This window comes from Notothenia rossii (genome assembly GCF_949606895.1).
Source record: "Notothenia rossii genome assembly, chromosome: 1".
Classification (NCBI taxonomy): Eukaryota; Metazoa; Chordata; class Actinopteri; order Perciformes; family Nototheniidae; genus Notothenia; species Notothenia rossii.
Window position 1 is genome coordinate 65,720,573 of NC_136912.1, and position 12,514 is coordinate 65,733,086.

General features: G+C 45.7%; 1 protein-coding gene across 37 annotated transcripts in view; it reads left to right on the forward strand.

The window, feature by feature from the left end:
• Nucleotides 1–12,514, forward strand: part of ptprfa (protein tyrosine phosphatase receptor type Fa) — a 353,673-nt gene that overhangs the window by 213,965 nt on the left and 127,194 nt on the right. For all 37 annotated transcript variants that reach the window (XM_079641196.1, XM_079641214.1, XM_079641191.1 and 34 more), the window contains one exon: nucleotides 3,105–3,215. In XM_079641196.1, coding sequence (XP_079497322.1) covers nucleotides 3,105–3,215 — 111 coding nt within the window. The remainder of the gene's footprint in view (nucleotides 1–3,104; nucleotides 3,216–12,514) is intronic.

Below are 12,514 nucleotides of genomic sequence, written 5' to 3' on the forward strand. Positions count from 1 at the left end.
TCCTCTCCTTCATCACCTTCACCTCCTCCACCTGCCACCTAAGTACGTCCCATTTCCAGCTCGCTGTTCACTTTCCACTATAATCTTCAAAGTGCATATGGTCTTATATACAATATACAGGTAGACACTTGGCAATGATGATGTTGCCACTTATTTCAACAAATGCCCAACTACTGTTCTGACTGATTTACAAGCAGGTTATCATTATGCTCAAACATATCAATACAAAATCAACTCCAACAATTGATCTACAAATTAAAAATGTGTCTGTGGGAGATGTTTTTATAAACAAGACAAGTAAAATGTTGATAACTAGCCAGCCAAATGTTGTATTCAGTTTCTAAAAAGTTTGGCGCAGTTGATTTAACCCCAGTTCAGAAATGTGGTCTTTGGTTCATTTCTTCATGGTTGTCTAGTATATCCAACATTACTTACCATAACCCTAAAATATCTCCATCGGTCTACAAACACTACAAACCAAATACAAGGAAGAGCTCACCTTCGTGGCGGGAATGCAGCATGGAGAACATATATTGTTAACACATTTAAAAGACCAACTGCTACATTATCATATATCCATTGACCATATTACAAAAAAATGATATTCATACATGGCACCAAGTCATATACATTAGCCGTTTTGCACAATCACATATTTCAGACAAAGTATTAAATATAGGTTTTTAGGTGGCCATAAAATAGCTGTTTATTCTGGGTTTGACTTTGATTGACAGCTATCAATCATCCCTAACAAACCAACCCAGTTGCGTGAATTTTACCAAAACAGTTCAGGTGGCAAAGCACAACAATCCACACACAGCCAACACATACAAATGTTAGCTTAGCAGCCTACTGTTAGTTCTGATCAATTTCACAGCCTATGTCATGCTATTGAGGCAGGTAATAAGTCCATGAATCAGTTTTTATATGTATAACCTTACCTATAAAACCTCTGTATCTGCACATTGTCCTGAAACATCTGCAGAGAGGGGGACCACATGCTCCATTATTGAAGGCATCTGAAGGTTAGAGGAAGTTTTATCAACTTAAAGGTAGGGTAGGTAAGAATGGAGAAACCAGCTCGAGTGCGTTAGAATTTGAAAGTACGCAGCCGAAAAAAATCTGCCCCTTCCTTCAGACTTCCTTACAGAGCCCCTCCTCCAACACACGAGCGTGCATATGACCAATGAGGGCACGAGATAAGTTTGTGCACAGATGGAAGGCTGACAGGCAGGTAGGCCATCCAGTTACTTTAGCCGGGCCGGCTAAGATTATTGGTCGTGCTTTTTACAGCGCCACGGCTTCCACAGATGACATTTTTTTATGTATTTATTGTCAAAGCATTTAATGAATTCATTGCTATCGGGATGTTAAGAGCATTCCATGGAATATAACAAAAAGTTTTTCTGAAGTGAATTATACCCCACCTTTAAACAAGTCACACCTTCTCTGGCAGCGCTGAAAAACGTGTTTTATGTCAAGAGGTTAAAGCAGACATTTAGAAGCATAAGTTTGCGATTCTCAGGAGACAACCAAAAATGACCCTGCATAAGTGTTGAATGTGCAATGACAATCACCACAAAAGTGGGGGGTGACAAATGGATAAATAGATTAAATTACTTCACACGTCTACAATGGCCTGAACTGACTCATAATGGGAGAAACACCATGTTTGGTGATATGTACATTAGGAACAAATCTTATCTACATAATGTGTCGATGTGTCAGAGAGAGATTAATTTAATGACATCCAACGTTCTGCACCACATCCAACAGGGATGTGCCTATACACACATTAGTTCAACTGCTGGTTGTTTTTTTCATAAACTAGTTCTTAACATAATCCATCCCATGTTGCATTTCAGGATTGTATTCTGAAATATGTACATTTTTAACCTTTCATTTCTTATTGTCCACTGCAACTGCATGATGTATGTCACATTCACAGCCAATGAAATAATATTCCATAATTTCTAAATATGCATTCCTTATTTTTATCTCAAAGCTAACATCTCTATTGACAATTGGACTTTAAATGTCGTATATAATTGCTATGAAACGTTTATTTAATAAATGGATTTTAATCATGGTGCCAGGTAAGTTGGATCTTTTATTTCCCCAAAATGAAAGGTCTCAATAACTTCTTCTTATTTTAAACAATCCAGTGTTTTTAATTACATCAACATTCAAAGCATTGCATGTTTCTCTATGCATGTTCTCTTGTCACAATTGAAAAGTACATGCTGAGAGTCCCCAAAGACACTTTGCTGAAAGCTATTGGGATAAAGTTGGTTTCTCAATTGTTTTTCATGTGTTCAAGAACTGCCTTCTTTAACTTGGTATTTTGATTGATTTTTAAAAGGAAAAAACTGAGACCGTCACTATGGAATGTCAGTACTTATAAATCAACAACTTCCATGGAAAGACCTTAAATTAATATTGTGTTAGTGTGTAAGTTGTTATAATAGTATACATAATTTCCAATATGCCTGCCTGCTATGTGGCCCTCAGCCCCAAGTCCATTGGCTCTAAGATTGGCTAACAAATAAAGGTGTCATCCTAAAAAGTGAAGAATAAAGTCTAAAATCATGCCATGCTAGAGGCTTATAGACTATTTTCAGCTGTAGATTAACTCTCATTGCATGCACTAGTGGCTATTAATGGAAAAATAATGAGCTACAGTGCCTTTGATCATTGTCATGAAGGAACATCTCACAGAGTGTGAGAATACGAAACATTAGTAATATTAGCAGCCTTATCCTTTAAGCCTCAGCAGTTGGTAGAGAACAGCTGATTCACCCTGCTCTGAACTGCCTTTTTCATTAAAATCTTGAATATGATACCAACAATTAGATATTTGGTGATTGCCTTAACTTATAACATAGTGTAGGCCAGCAAATAATAAAGAAAACAAATTGAAATGTGAAACATTAATCCTAAAGCTTATTTCTATGGTTATGTAAGGATATCAGAGATGGGTTTATCTAGGAAAAGAAGGCAAACTAGGTGTCCATTTGATTCTGATTACTCCACCACCCTTCCAGTGAGTGTGCTTGAACGTGTGAGGTGCAGACCTGAACGCTGACACTTTGGCTTCCCTCCAGGAGCTCTCCAGATTGAGAACAGCGAGGAGTCGGACCAGGGAAAGTACGAGTGCGTGGCCGTCAACAGCGCAGGGACTCGCTACTCTGCTCCAGCTAACCTTTACGTCCGAGGTAAGATCCCTCTTGACCCGGACCCATTGCCATTCAGGTTGCCGCCTCCAATACTAAAATCCTCTCACAGCACTGATGCTCTGCCTCTCTGGATTCTACAGCGAAGCCAAACCTGTTGGGACCTGTCCAGTCACACTGTCACTTCCCTCTCTCTTTCACTTTTCTGTCTTGTCTTTGTCTCCCGGGAGGTGATTCATGTATTTTGCTGCGATGCCCTGTTAGCTTGCTTGACCTGCCTAACCTCAAGTCGATGGAAGGGGATGGCGGTTCGCTCTTCAAGGTTGAAAGAGAGGTTGGCTGCGGTTCTGCCTCTTTGTTTTGGTGGAGGTGGAGGTTTACATGTTCAGTCTTGCCACAAGGAGAAGCTAACACCATTGGCTATTGTACATCCTGTGCCAGACAGGCAGGCAGGGGAATTTCATACCTGTCTTCTCCATTTGACTGCATGTGCTGCAACAAAAGCCAGCAGGGTGAAAGCAGACTCGAGGCGGCTCATAAGTAGGCCTTGTCTACAAACAACTCAATTAGCCTCAGCTAATATCATGTTCTCAAACGCAATTTCCAAAGCAGAAGGGTGAATCATTTCTGCTTTAATCTTTTGTTCTTTTCACATTTTAATGATGATTCTCTTTGATGGAATTTACCTAAAAAATAACAGTACCTTTGTTGCACTTTTCTACTATTTTAACCATAGGCCCATGTTGACCCATTTCCCCAAATGTCCTTTTAACCCATTGTCTGAGGTCTAAAGCAAGGCTCATGTCCACATAATGTCGTCATCTTACAAAAAGGTGTGAGCTGGGTTAGCCTATACATGCAATTAATTGAAAAAGACCTCCCATGTTTCTATGACAACAACATCTTGACAACAGATGACCACGCTTACTGACATTTTTGATGGGCTAACATTGCCCCTTTCCTTGTTATTATCCACACGTGATCCTATCGTTTTGTTTGACATTGCTATCCCCCTTATATTTTGTATGTATAATTATGAATGAGGTTGTCACGGCTCAGTCTGACATCCGTGTAGCAAGGAGAATGATTTGAGAAAGGCGATCACCGGTAGCAACATCCACCCAGTTGATCTGCTTCAGCAGATGGGCTTTTTGGTCTTTTCTGTCTGATATACGACAATCAATTTCTGAAGAGTTCAAATATTGTCAAATGTAAGTTCAACGTAAAAAAACAATACGTAGACACTGGACCTTAGATTGTCAAAGAGGTGTTTTGCATCCAAAACTATTGCATTCCTTTAGCCAGTTGTATGCAGATGTTTTCTTTTTCTTGACAGTTTTTGGTGGGTAAATTGCTGGTCCTGCCAACAAGGCATTATGCTACTAGTGTCAGACAGTAATAATGGGCCTACATTCCACATTTCTTCCAATTTATCTATACACAATAAAATGCTAATAAACACACACACACACACACACACACACACACACACACACACACACACACACACACACACACACACACACACACACACACACACACACACACACACCCACACCCACACCCCCACACACACACACACACACACACACACGCACACGCACACGCACACACATGCAAACATACTTACACAAACACAGAGATAAATGAAGCTTCACCAGGGGACATAACCTGCCGTGTCACATTTAACTATTGTCATATCACTTGTGATTGGGTCAGCAAGACACTGAGGCCGAGCACAGACACAGCTCAGACACTTTCTGCAGGACGTATTCTTACAACTACATTTAGTAGTTAAATGAAAAGGGCACACTTACGAGCTCATAGCAAGTTCTCTGGTGTAACCTTAAGCCACAAACTCAAAAGTGTCAACCCGAGCAAACGATAGCAAAATATGCAGCATCAAACAGAATTGAAGTGAATGATATCTAGCTCCGTTGCATATTGTGGAAACTGATACAGAAGCATAAGTTTCAACATCACAGAGTGCTACCACCCAGGATAAAAATTGCCTTTGAGAACAAAAACATAATACTTTCCAAGAATCTGTCTCAACAAAAAATGAAGAGATCATTTGTCTGACCTTCTACACATTGCTATTTTGTTAAAATAACCAAACAGAGCCGCAGCCAACACATTCACTTTTGTTTATGATTCTGTATTTCTGCTTCTCTTTCCAGGTTTCTGTCTGTGTTGCTTTAACCTTTAAATATTCAGGTGTGCTGGTAGCTAATGTCTTCATTTTCATCTCACAGTTTAGCTTTGTTTAGTCTTCATCTCCTTCTTCAGCTTTCCACATCTCGTCTTCCTTTGGTTCCTCACTTCACTATCCCTCCTCCACTCACTGTCACTCACACACACTGTATATTTTCCAGTTCATCTCAAAAAATGCTTATCCTTCTATCTACACATGGGGGCAATTGTTAAACATTTACATTGTTTAAAATTGTTGAATGTGCTTTGCTTTTTCTACCTCTTGTATTGGACAGGTGAGAAAGTATTTTAAGTTTGCTGTGTTGGTTGTGAGAGAAGGTGTGTGTTCATGCTGTTGTTCATAGACAAAACGCTACTAGAATATGTTGGTCCACTTAGCCTTTAAGAGATAGTTAGCCTCAGTGCTCCATTATAGCACTTTAACACCCTTATTTTATTTACAAAAGGCTCCGTTAGTTTGAAAGTTTGAATTTGAAATGTGAAAGAAATACATTGAAAAAGCAGACATACTAATGCTATGGGGATGGGATGTAAAGGGAAACTATAGGTTACTTACGTAACCCCAGTTCTCTGACTAACATAAAGTGAGATGTCTCACTATGGGATGCGCCTCAACGCGTATGCAAACAGAAGCATCAATCTCATTACGCCAATCAGGTGATCTTGACGTCTACGTCAGGGAATCCACCCACCCTTTAGGTAGCTTGCGCTACGACGTAGCGTCATTCAAAATAAGCACCTCTTCTCGCTTCGCCTTAGCAAGAAGGGCCGTCTGGTGAGACATCTCAATTCATGTTACTCTGAGAACTGGGGTTACGTAAGTAACCTATAGTTCTCATTCATATCACTCCGTTCGATGTCTCACTATGGGATATTGAAACTCCCGTATTGCTAGACATGCTTATCTCGAAAATCACCAAAACAACCAGAACTTAACAGGTAGAACCCTGTCTCAACACGGGGCCCAGCACTGCGCGGGCCACACTTGGAGCAGAGACATCTAGCCTGTAAAAGCGACAAAAGTGAGCGTTGAGAACCAGCTCGCTGCTGCACAAATGTCTTGGATGGAAACACCCTTGAACAAAGCCCAGGATGTAGCCAGTCCACGAGTAGAATGAGCACGCAGGCCCGTTGGTGCCTGCAAACCCTGACTCGTATAAGCCAGAGCAATCGCTTCCACAATCCAGTGGGAGAGCCGTTGCCTGGTAACGGGCTTGCCCTTCTGAGGGTTAGCCCAGGATATAAAGAGTTGGTCATTGCAACGAAACTCTTTTGACCTTTCCATATAGGTGCATAAAGCAAGAACTGGACACAGTAAATTCGGCCGCTGTTCCTCAGAGGAACACAGTGGCGGAGGAAAGGCCACAATGTCAATGGGGGTACATGAGCCAACCACCTTAGGTATAAAGGCAGGGTTGGGCTTCAGCAACACTCTCGTTTGCCCCGGGCCAAACTGAGTGCATGAAGGATGTACAGAGAGTGCATGAATGTCACTGACTCGCTTGGCAGATGCCAGAGCCAGTAACAGCACTGTCTTCAGTGACAGGTGTTTCATGTCAGCTTCTTCCAGGGGTTCAAATGGAGGTCGAGTGAGCCCATCTGAAACCACTGCCAAGTCCCATAAGGGCACCAGTGACCTGGAAACAGGGAGGAGCCTGCGAGCCCCTTTCATAAAACGGCAGACCAAAGGATGTTGGCTAGCCGTCTTTCCCTCAAAGCCCACATGGCATGCAGCAATAGCAGCCAGGTAGACTTTGATCGTAGAGAAAGCTCTGTGTTTATCAATTAGGTCCTGTAGAAATGATAAAATCACCCCGACAGGACATTGAAAAGAGATGTCCTTTTTGAAGGCACCACTCCTCAAACACCCTCCGCTTACAGTCATAGAGAGACCTGGTGGAGGAAGCTCTTGCACTCTGAATAGTGTTTATCACCTTCTGAGGGAGCCCCACTGTATTCAGATTGTACCACTCACGGGCCAGGCCCATAGTGCCAAGCGCTCTGGGTGTGAGTGAAATATGGTCCCCCCCGCCTGAGAGAGTATGTGCCTGCGTAGTGGGAGCTGCCACGGCTGCCCGCACAGCAGCTGATATATCTCCGCCAGCCAGTACATTGCAGGCCAGTGCAGAGCTATCAGGATCAGTGTGTGGCGTTGTTCTCTCACTCTGGCCAGAGTTGGGGGTATCAGAGCCAGGGGTGGGAATGCGTACAGAAGGACCGGAGGCCAAACGTGCGCGAGCGCGTCCACGCCTAACGGTGCGTTTAAATCGCGCATTGAAAAGAACAGCTGACATTCAGCATTTTCTTTTGATGCGAACAGATCTACCGCGGCACGGCCGTAATGCACCCACAGCTGACTCACAACCATTGGATGTAGAGTCCAGTCTGCATATAGTGGTGCACCTCTGGACAGCAGATCTGCCCCGAGGTTCATCACTCCTGGTACGTGCGTCGCTCTCAGAGAGAGGAGACGTCCGCAGCTCCATAAGATCAGTTTGCGTGCCAGCATGTGTAACTGGAGAGAACGCAAACCCCCTTGGCGGTTTATATACGATATTGTTGTCGTGTTGTCTGTCCTCACGAGGACATGATGTCCTCTGAGAAAAGGCAGAAAGCGTTTTAGGGTGAGGAACACCGCTAAAAGCTCCAGATAATTTATGTGTGACCGTTGGAGGTCTATGCTCCAGAGACCCCTCACAGGTCGACCTTCGTATATCCCCCCCCAGCCCATCAGACATGCGTCTGTGGTGACCACCTTCCACGATAGGACAGCACCCATAGGCACGCCCCGTACTAGAAAAGTCGGGTGTAGCCAGTGGCGCAATGCCATTACGCATTTCCGAGTAACCATCACTCTCTGCGCGCCATGACGCGCGGGGTCCAGTCCGAGGGCAGCTACCCAGCGCTGAAACTCCCTCATGTGTAAGCGTCCCAGTCGTACCACCGGGATGGCTGACGCCATGAGCCCCAGTAACCGCAGACATGATCTGAAGAGAACATATTTGCGTAGCCGGAAATGAGCGAGGCAAGCTCTGAAGGATTTCACTCTTTCTGCTGACAGGCGGGCTGTAAAGGGCACTGAATTCAGGTGTAGGCCCAGAAAGAGTACAGTCTGGGCTGGGGACAACATGCTCTTTTCTGTGTTTATTACGAAACCCAGATCGAGCAGGTGTTTTACGAGGACATTCGTCTCTAGCTGTGCGAGAAGCAGCCAGTCATCCAGATAAGTTGCAAAGCGAATACCCTGTTGTCTTAACTCGCGGGCTGAGAGACAGACCGAAGGGAAGGACTCCGTACTCGTAACACCCTGAAAGGCGAACCTCAGATATTTCCTGTGTGGGTAATATACTGGGATGTGGAAATACGCATCTTTCAGGTTGACTGATTTGAACCAGTCGTTCTGTCGCACGAGACGCAACAGAGATGCGTGAGTGAGCATTCTGAATTTGTATCTTTTGAGATATTTGTTCAGAGCTCTCAAATCTAGTATAGGCCGAATTCCGTTCCCTCCCCGTTTGAGAACGAGGAAATACTTGGAATAAAAGCCGCTCTGACTCTGTTCGGCGGGTATTATTGATATAGCCTTCTTTTCTAGTAACGAGAAAATCTCTTGCTCTAGAATATGGGCCGACTCTCCCCGGGCTTGTGAATACAGAATTCCCGAGAAGCGAGGGGGGGTGACAGCGAATTGGAGTCATAGCCCCGTGTTACTGTCTTGAAAACCCAAGCAGAATCTGTGAGCATCTTCCACCTTTCGCTCCTTAAAGCAAGCGGAGATGTCACATCTCTGTCGTCTGCCCTCTGTCTTTATTTGTTGTGTTATGGGGCCCTCTAGTGTCTGAACACGGTGGTACCCCAGGTTGACAACCCCGGCCGACACTGCGCATGCGCGTGGCGGCGGTGCCTTCACAATCCCGTCTAATGTCCGCCTTTTGAGAGCGGCTATGGCCTCTCTCAAAAGAGGGGTAGACGACAGACTGTTTATTGTTTTTATTGTTTTTCTTTTCATTTTTATTGACTGCGCCCTTGGCTTCAAGCCTGGAAACGACAGTGGAAAATGATTTATTAGGAAACAATAATGATGACATGTGTTTGTGTGACTTAAACAGGCAGCGGAACTTGCTGTCTTTGATGTTAAGTCCATTTCCCTTATGGCGCAAACTTGAGGATGACGTTCTGGCATCACTCGAGGCGGCGGGAAGATGGGGGCATGATGGCACCCCGAAAACACATGAGCATCTAACACTGGAACGTGTTCTGGAGCTGGGGAACAGGGAACTTCCAGCCCTCTCGTCGAGGAGAGGAGGCTGTCAGGCCGCCCGCTTCTTCTTCCTCGCCTGGTGGCTGAAAACCTGGGTCGGCTGTGCCTGAGCGGCAGCTGCCGGAACCGGAGATCTTCTTGGCCATCTCATCCTCGCCTCGTGCCTGGGCTGGGGACCCGGGACGGGCTGTGGTCTCTGCTGCTTCGGTATCTTGAACCGGGCAGGACATGAGGCAGCTTGAGTGAAGGCCTGCCGCGGGACCGTTGAAGGTGGCGGCTGGACCCTTCGGGGGAGACAGAGCTGGAGAGCCTCGTCTTCCTTCTTTTTTGATTCGCATCTCAGCTGCATCGAAGCTAGAGCAGAGCCAAATATGCCCTCGGGAACAATAGGCATGTACAGAACATCCTCTTTTTCCCGGTCTGGAAGGTTCGTCAGGTTGAGCCACCTGGCTCTCTCCTGTACCACCATAATTCCCAGTGCTTTGCCCGTGGCTTGGACTGCACAGCGCTGCACACGGAGGCAAATGTCCGTGATCGCTGCGATTTCGTCCCACACGGCAGGCTCAGGTTTGCTCGACAAGTCTTCGCAGAGCTCCGCCTGGTAGGCGGTCAGCAGCGAGGAGACGGTGAGTGCCCTGGCGGACAAAGCTGCGGCTTTATAGGCCCGTTCGGTCATCGCTGACTGAAAACGGTCTGCCTTTGCCGGTAGCTTGGGGTTCCTGCTCGGTGTCGAAGCCAGCCTCGGTTGGAGGTGGGCTGCCACAAGCGGTTCCATGGGCAGCATGCGGAGCAGGCCGAGCCTCTCCGTACCGTCACAGTCCAGGGAGGAGGCACCCATGATTGGGGTCTTGTTGCTGAAAGGGCGGTCTCTCCACGAGACCGACACCTCGTCCAGCATCTCCGGAAAGACTGGAAGGAGCTGCCTCTTCGTCCTCACTGCTTGGGGCAATTGCTTCCCCTCGTAGAGAGATCTGGAGGTCTCCTTGGCCACTTCAGGCCATGGGATGTCCAGCCTGGACGCAGCACGTTGACACACGGCCTGCAAGTCCATACTTAGGCAGGGCAAAGCTGGTGTGCTTTCGCCCGGGAGAGCGGACATCGCTCCCGGCTTTGCAGCCTGAGCCGATGAAACGAAGATGTCACCCTTGTGCTCATCCGAGTCGGACAGGAGGAACTCAGAGGCATCCTCTTCTTCCTCCATATAGTCCAACTCCAGGACATCCTCCGCGGGTGGAACCATGGTGAAGTCCAGTTGGGAGCTTGACACAGCGCAGGGCTCCGCTCTCGCGGCTCTTGCCGCCATCGGACCCCAGCCTGACACGGCGCGGGGCTCCGGTTCAGCAGCTGCCGCTGTTATTGAGCCCCAGCCTGACACAACGCGGGGCTCAATCTCTGCGGCGGACGCCACCATGCCTTGATTGCCGGCCGGCAAATCAGCGGACATGAGGGGGTCCTGTCCCGACAAGCTAGCTTGGCGTGCTAGCCGTCGGCGGAGGCTCTTATTGGTGAAGCGGGCACAATGCCCGCACGAGCCGGGGTTATCGATAGCCTCCTGGGCGTGTTCCAGCCCGAGGCAGGACGAGCAGATCTGGTGTGAGTCTGTGCCTGAGATCTTAAACCTGCAGCCGCATTGCCGAGCCTCCGAGTCCCTGACTCCTCTGGTGTGAGGGAAAGAAGGGTCCATCTTTGTTCGCCGGGGTGTCGGCGTGGAGTGGACACGCTAGTAACAGGTACGTTACTGAGAAAAAAATCCAACCTTGTCGTTAATCCGAAAGGAAAAACCGACGGCGTAGATTTTATTCTTTAAAGAATTTATCTGGTGTGTTAATACCTTTTGTTTTTATCTCCGTCCCCTCTGGTGTGAGAGAGAAAAGATAACGTCCTCGCTACCGTGGTGTCGGTGTGGAGGGAAGAAAAACTAGCAACAGGTATGTTACTAGCTTGAAGAAAAAATCAAACCTTACCATAATTTCGAAAGAAAGAAACGGCGAGGCAGATTACAATATTAACTGGTGTGTTAAAACCTGTTAAACCCCGACCCTGTTTTTCAGGTTTCAGGCTCGAAAATGACATTCCCAGAACAAGGGTTGAATTAATAATCTTTTTTCTCAAAGTAATGATTAACCTGTCAGCTGGATGTAGAAAAGTTAGATTCAATATAGATGTTTTTTATTTTAAAGAAAATTCAGATTGAACATGGTAAAAAACTGTAAATTATAGTGTCCGCCCAAAAAATATGTTGTACTTATAGTGAAAACCAGTGTTGTGCTAGTTACTGAAAACCAGTAACTAGTTACATTACTAGTTACTTCATTTCAAAAGTAACTCAGTTACTTTACTGATTACCTACACAAAAAAGTAATGCGTTACTGTGAAAAGTAACGTTTTAGTTACTTAAAAAAAGGGCTCCCAAAAAAAAAAAGCTCCCATTAATGCCCTTATAGCCTTCATTTAAGTACTGTTATTGCATTGGAGAATAATACAATCTGTTGATCAACTTGACATGCATTTGCATCACTGAACACTGCTAAGCAATGTGGTCTATACAAAAACAAAGATATGTTTCAAAGTGCCAATTTATCGTCGTCAGAGAGCGATTCCGGTTGATACATGGCAAAGGCTTTCACAAAGTTAGAGCCGTTATCAGTAACCGAGGAGGTAACTTTTGTTGACACTCCATACAAAGAGTGAATGTGGTCAATCTCACTAGCAATAAGATTGTACGTGTGCCTACCCTTTATCCTTTTACAGGCCAACGCAGCATTGTAAAGTGGTGGGGTTTATCCAGTGAGATGTTATCCCGAGGAAGCTTCTGTTGTGGACAGACCAAATGTCTGCGGTGGTCGAGATGTATTCCAGCCCCTCA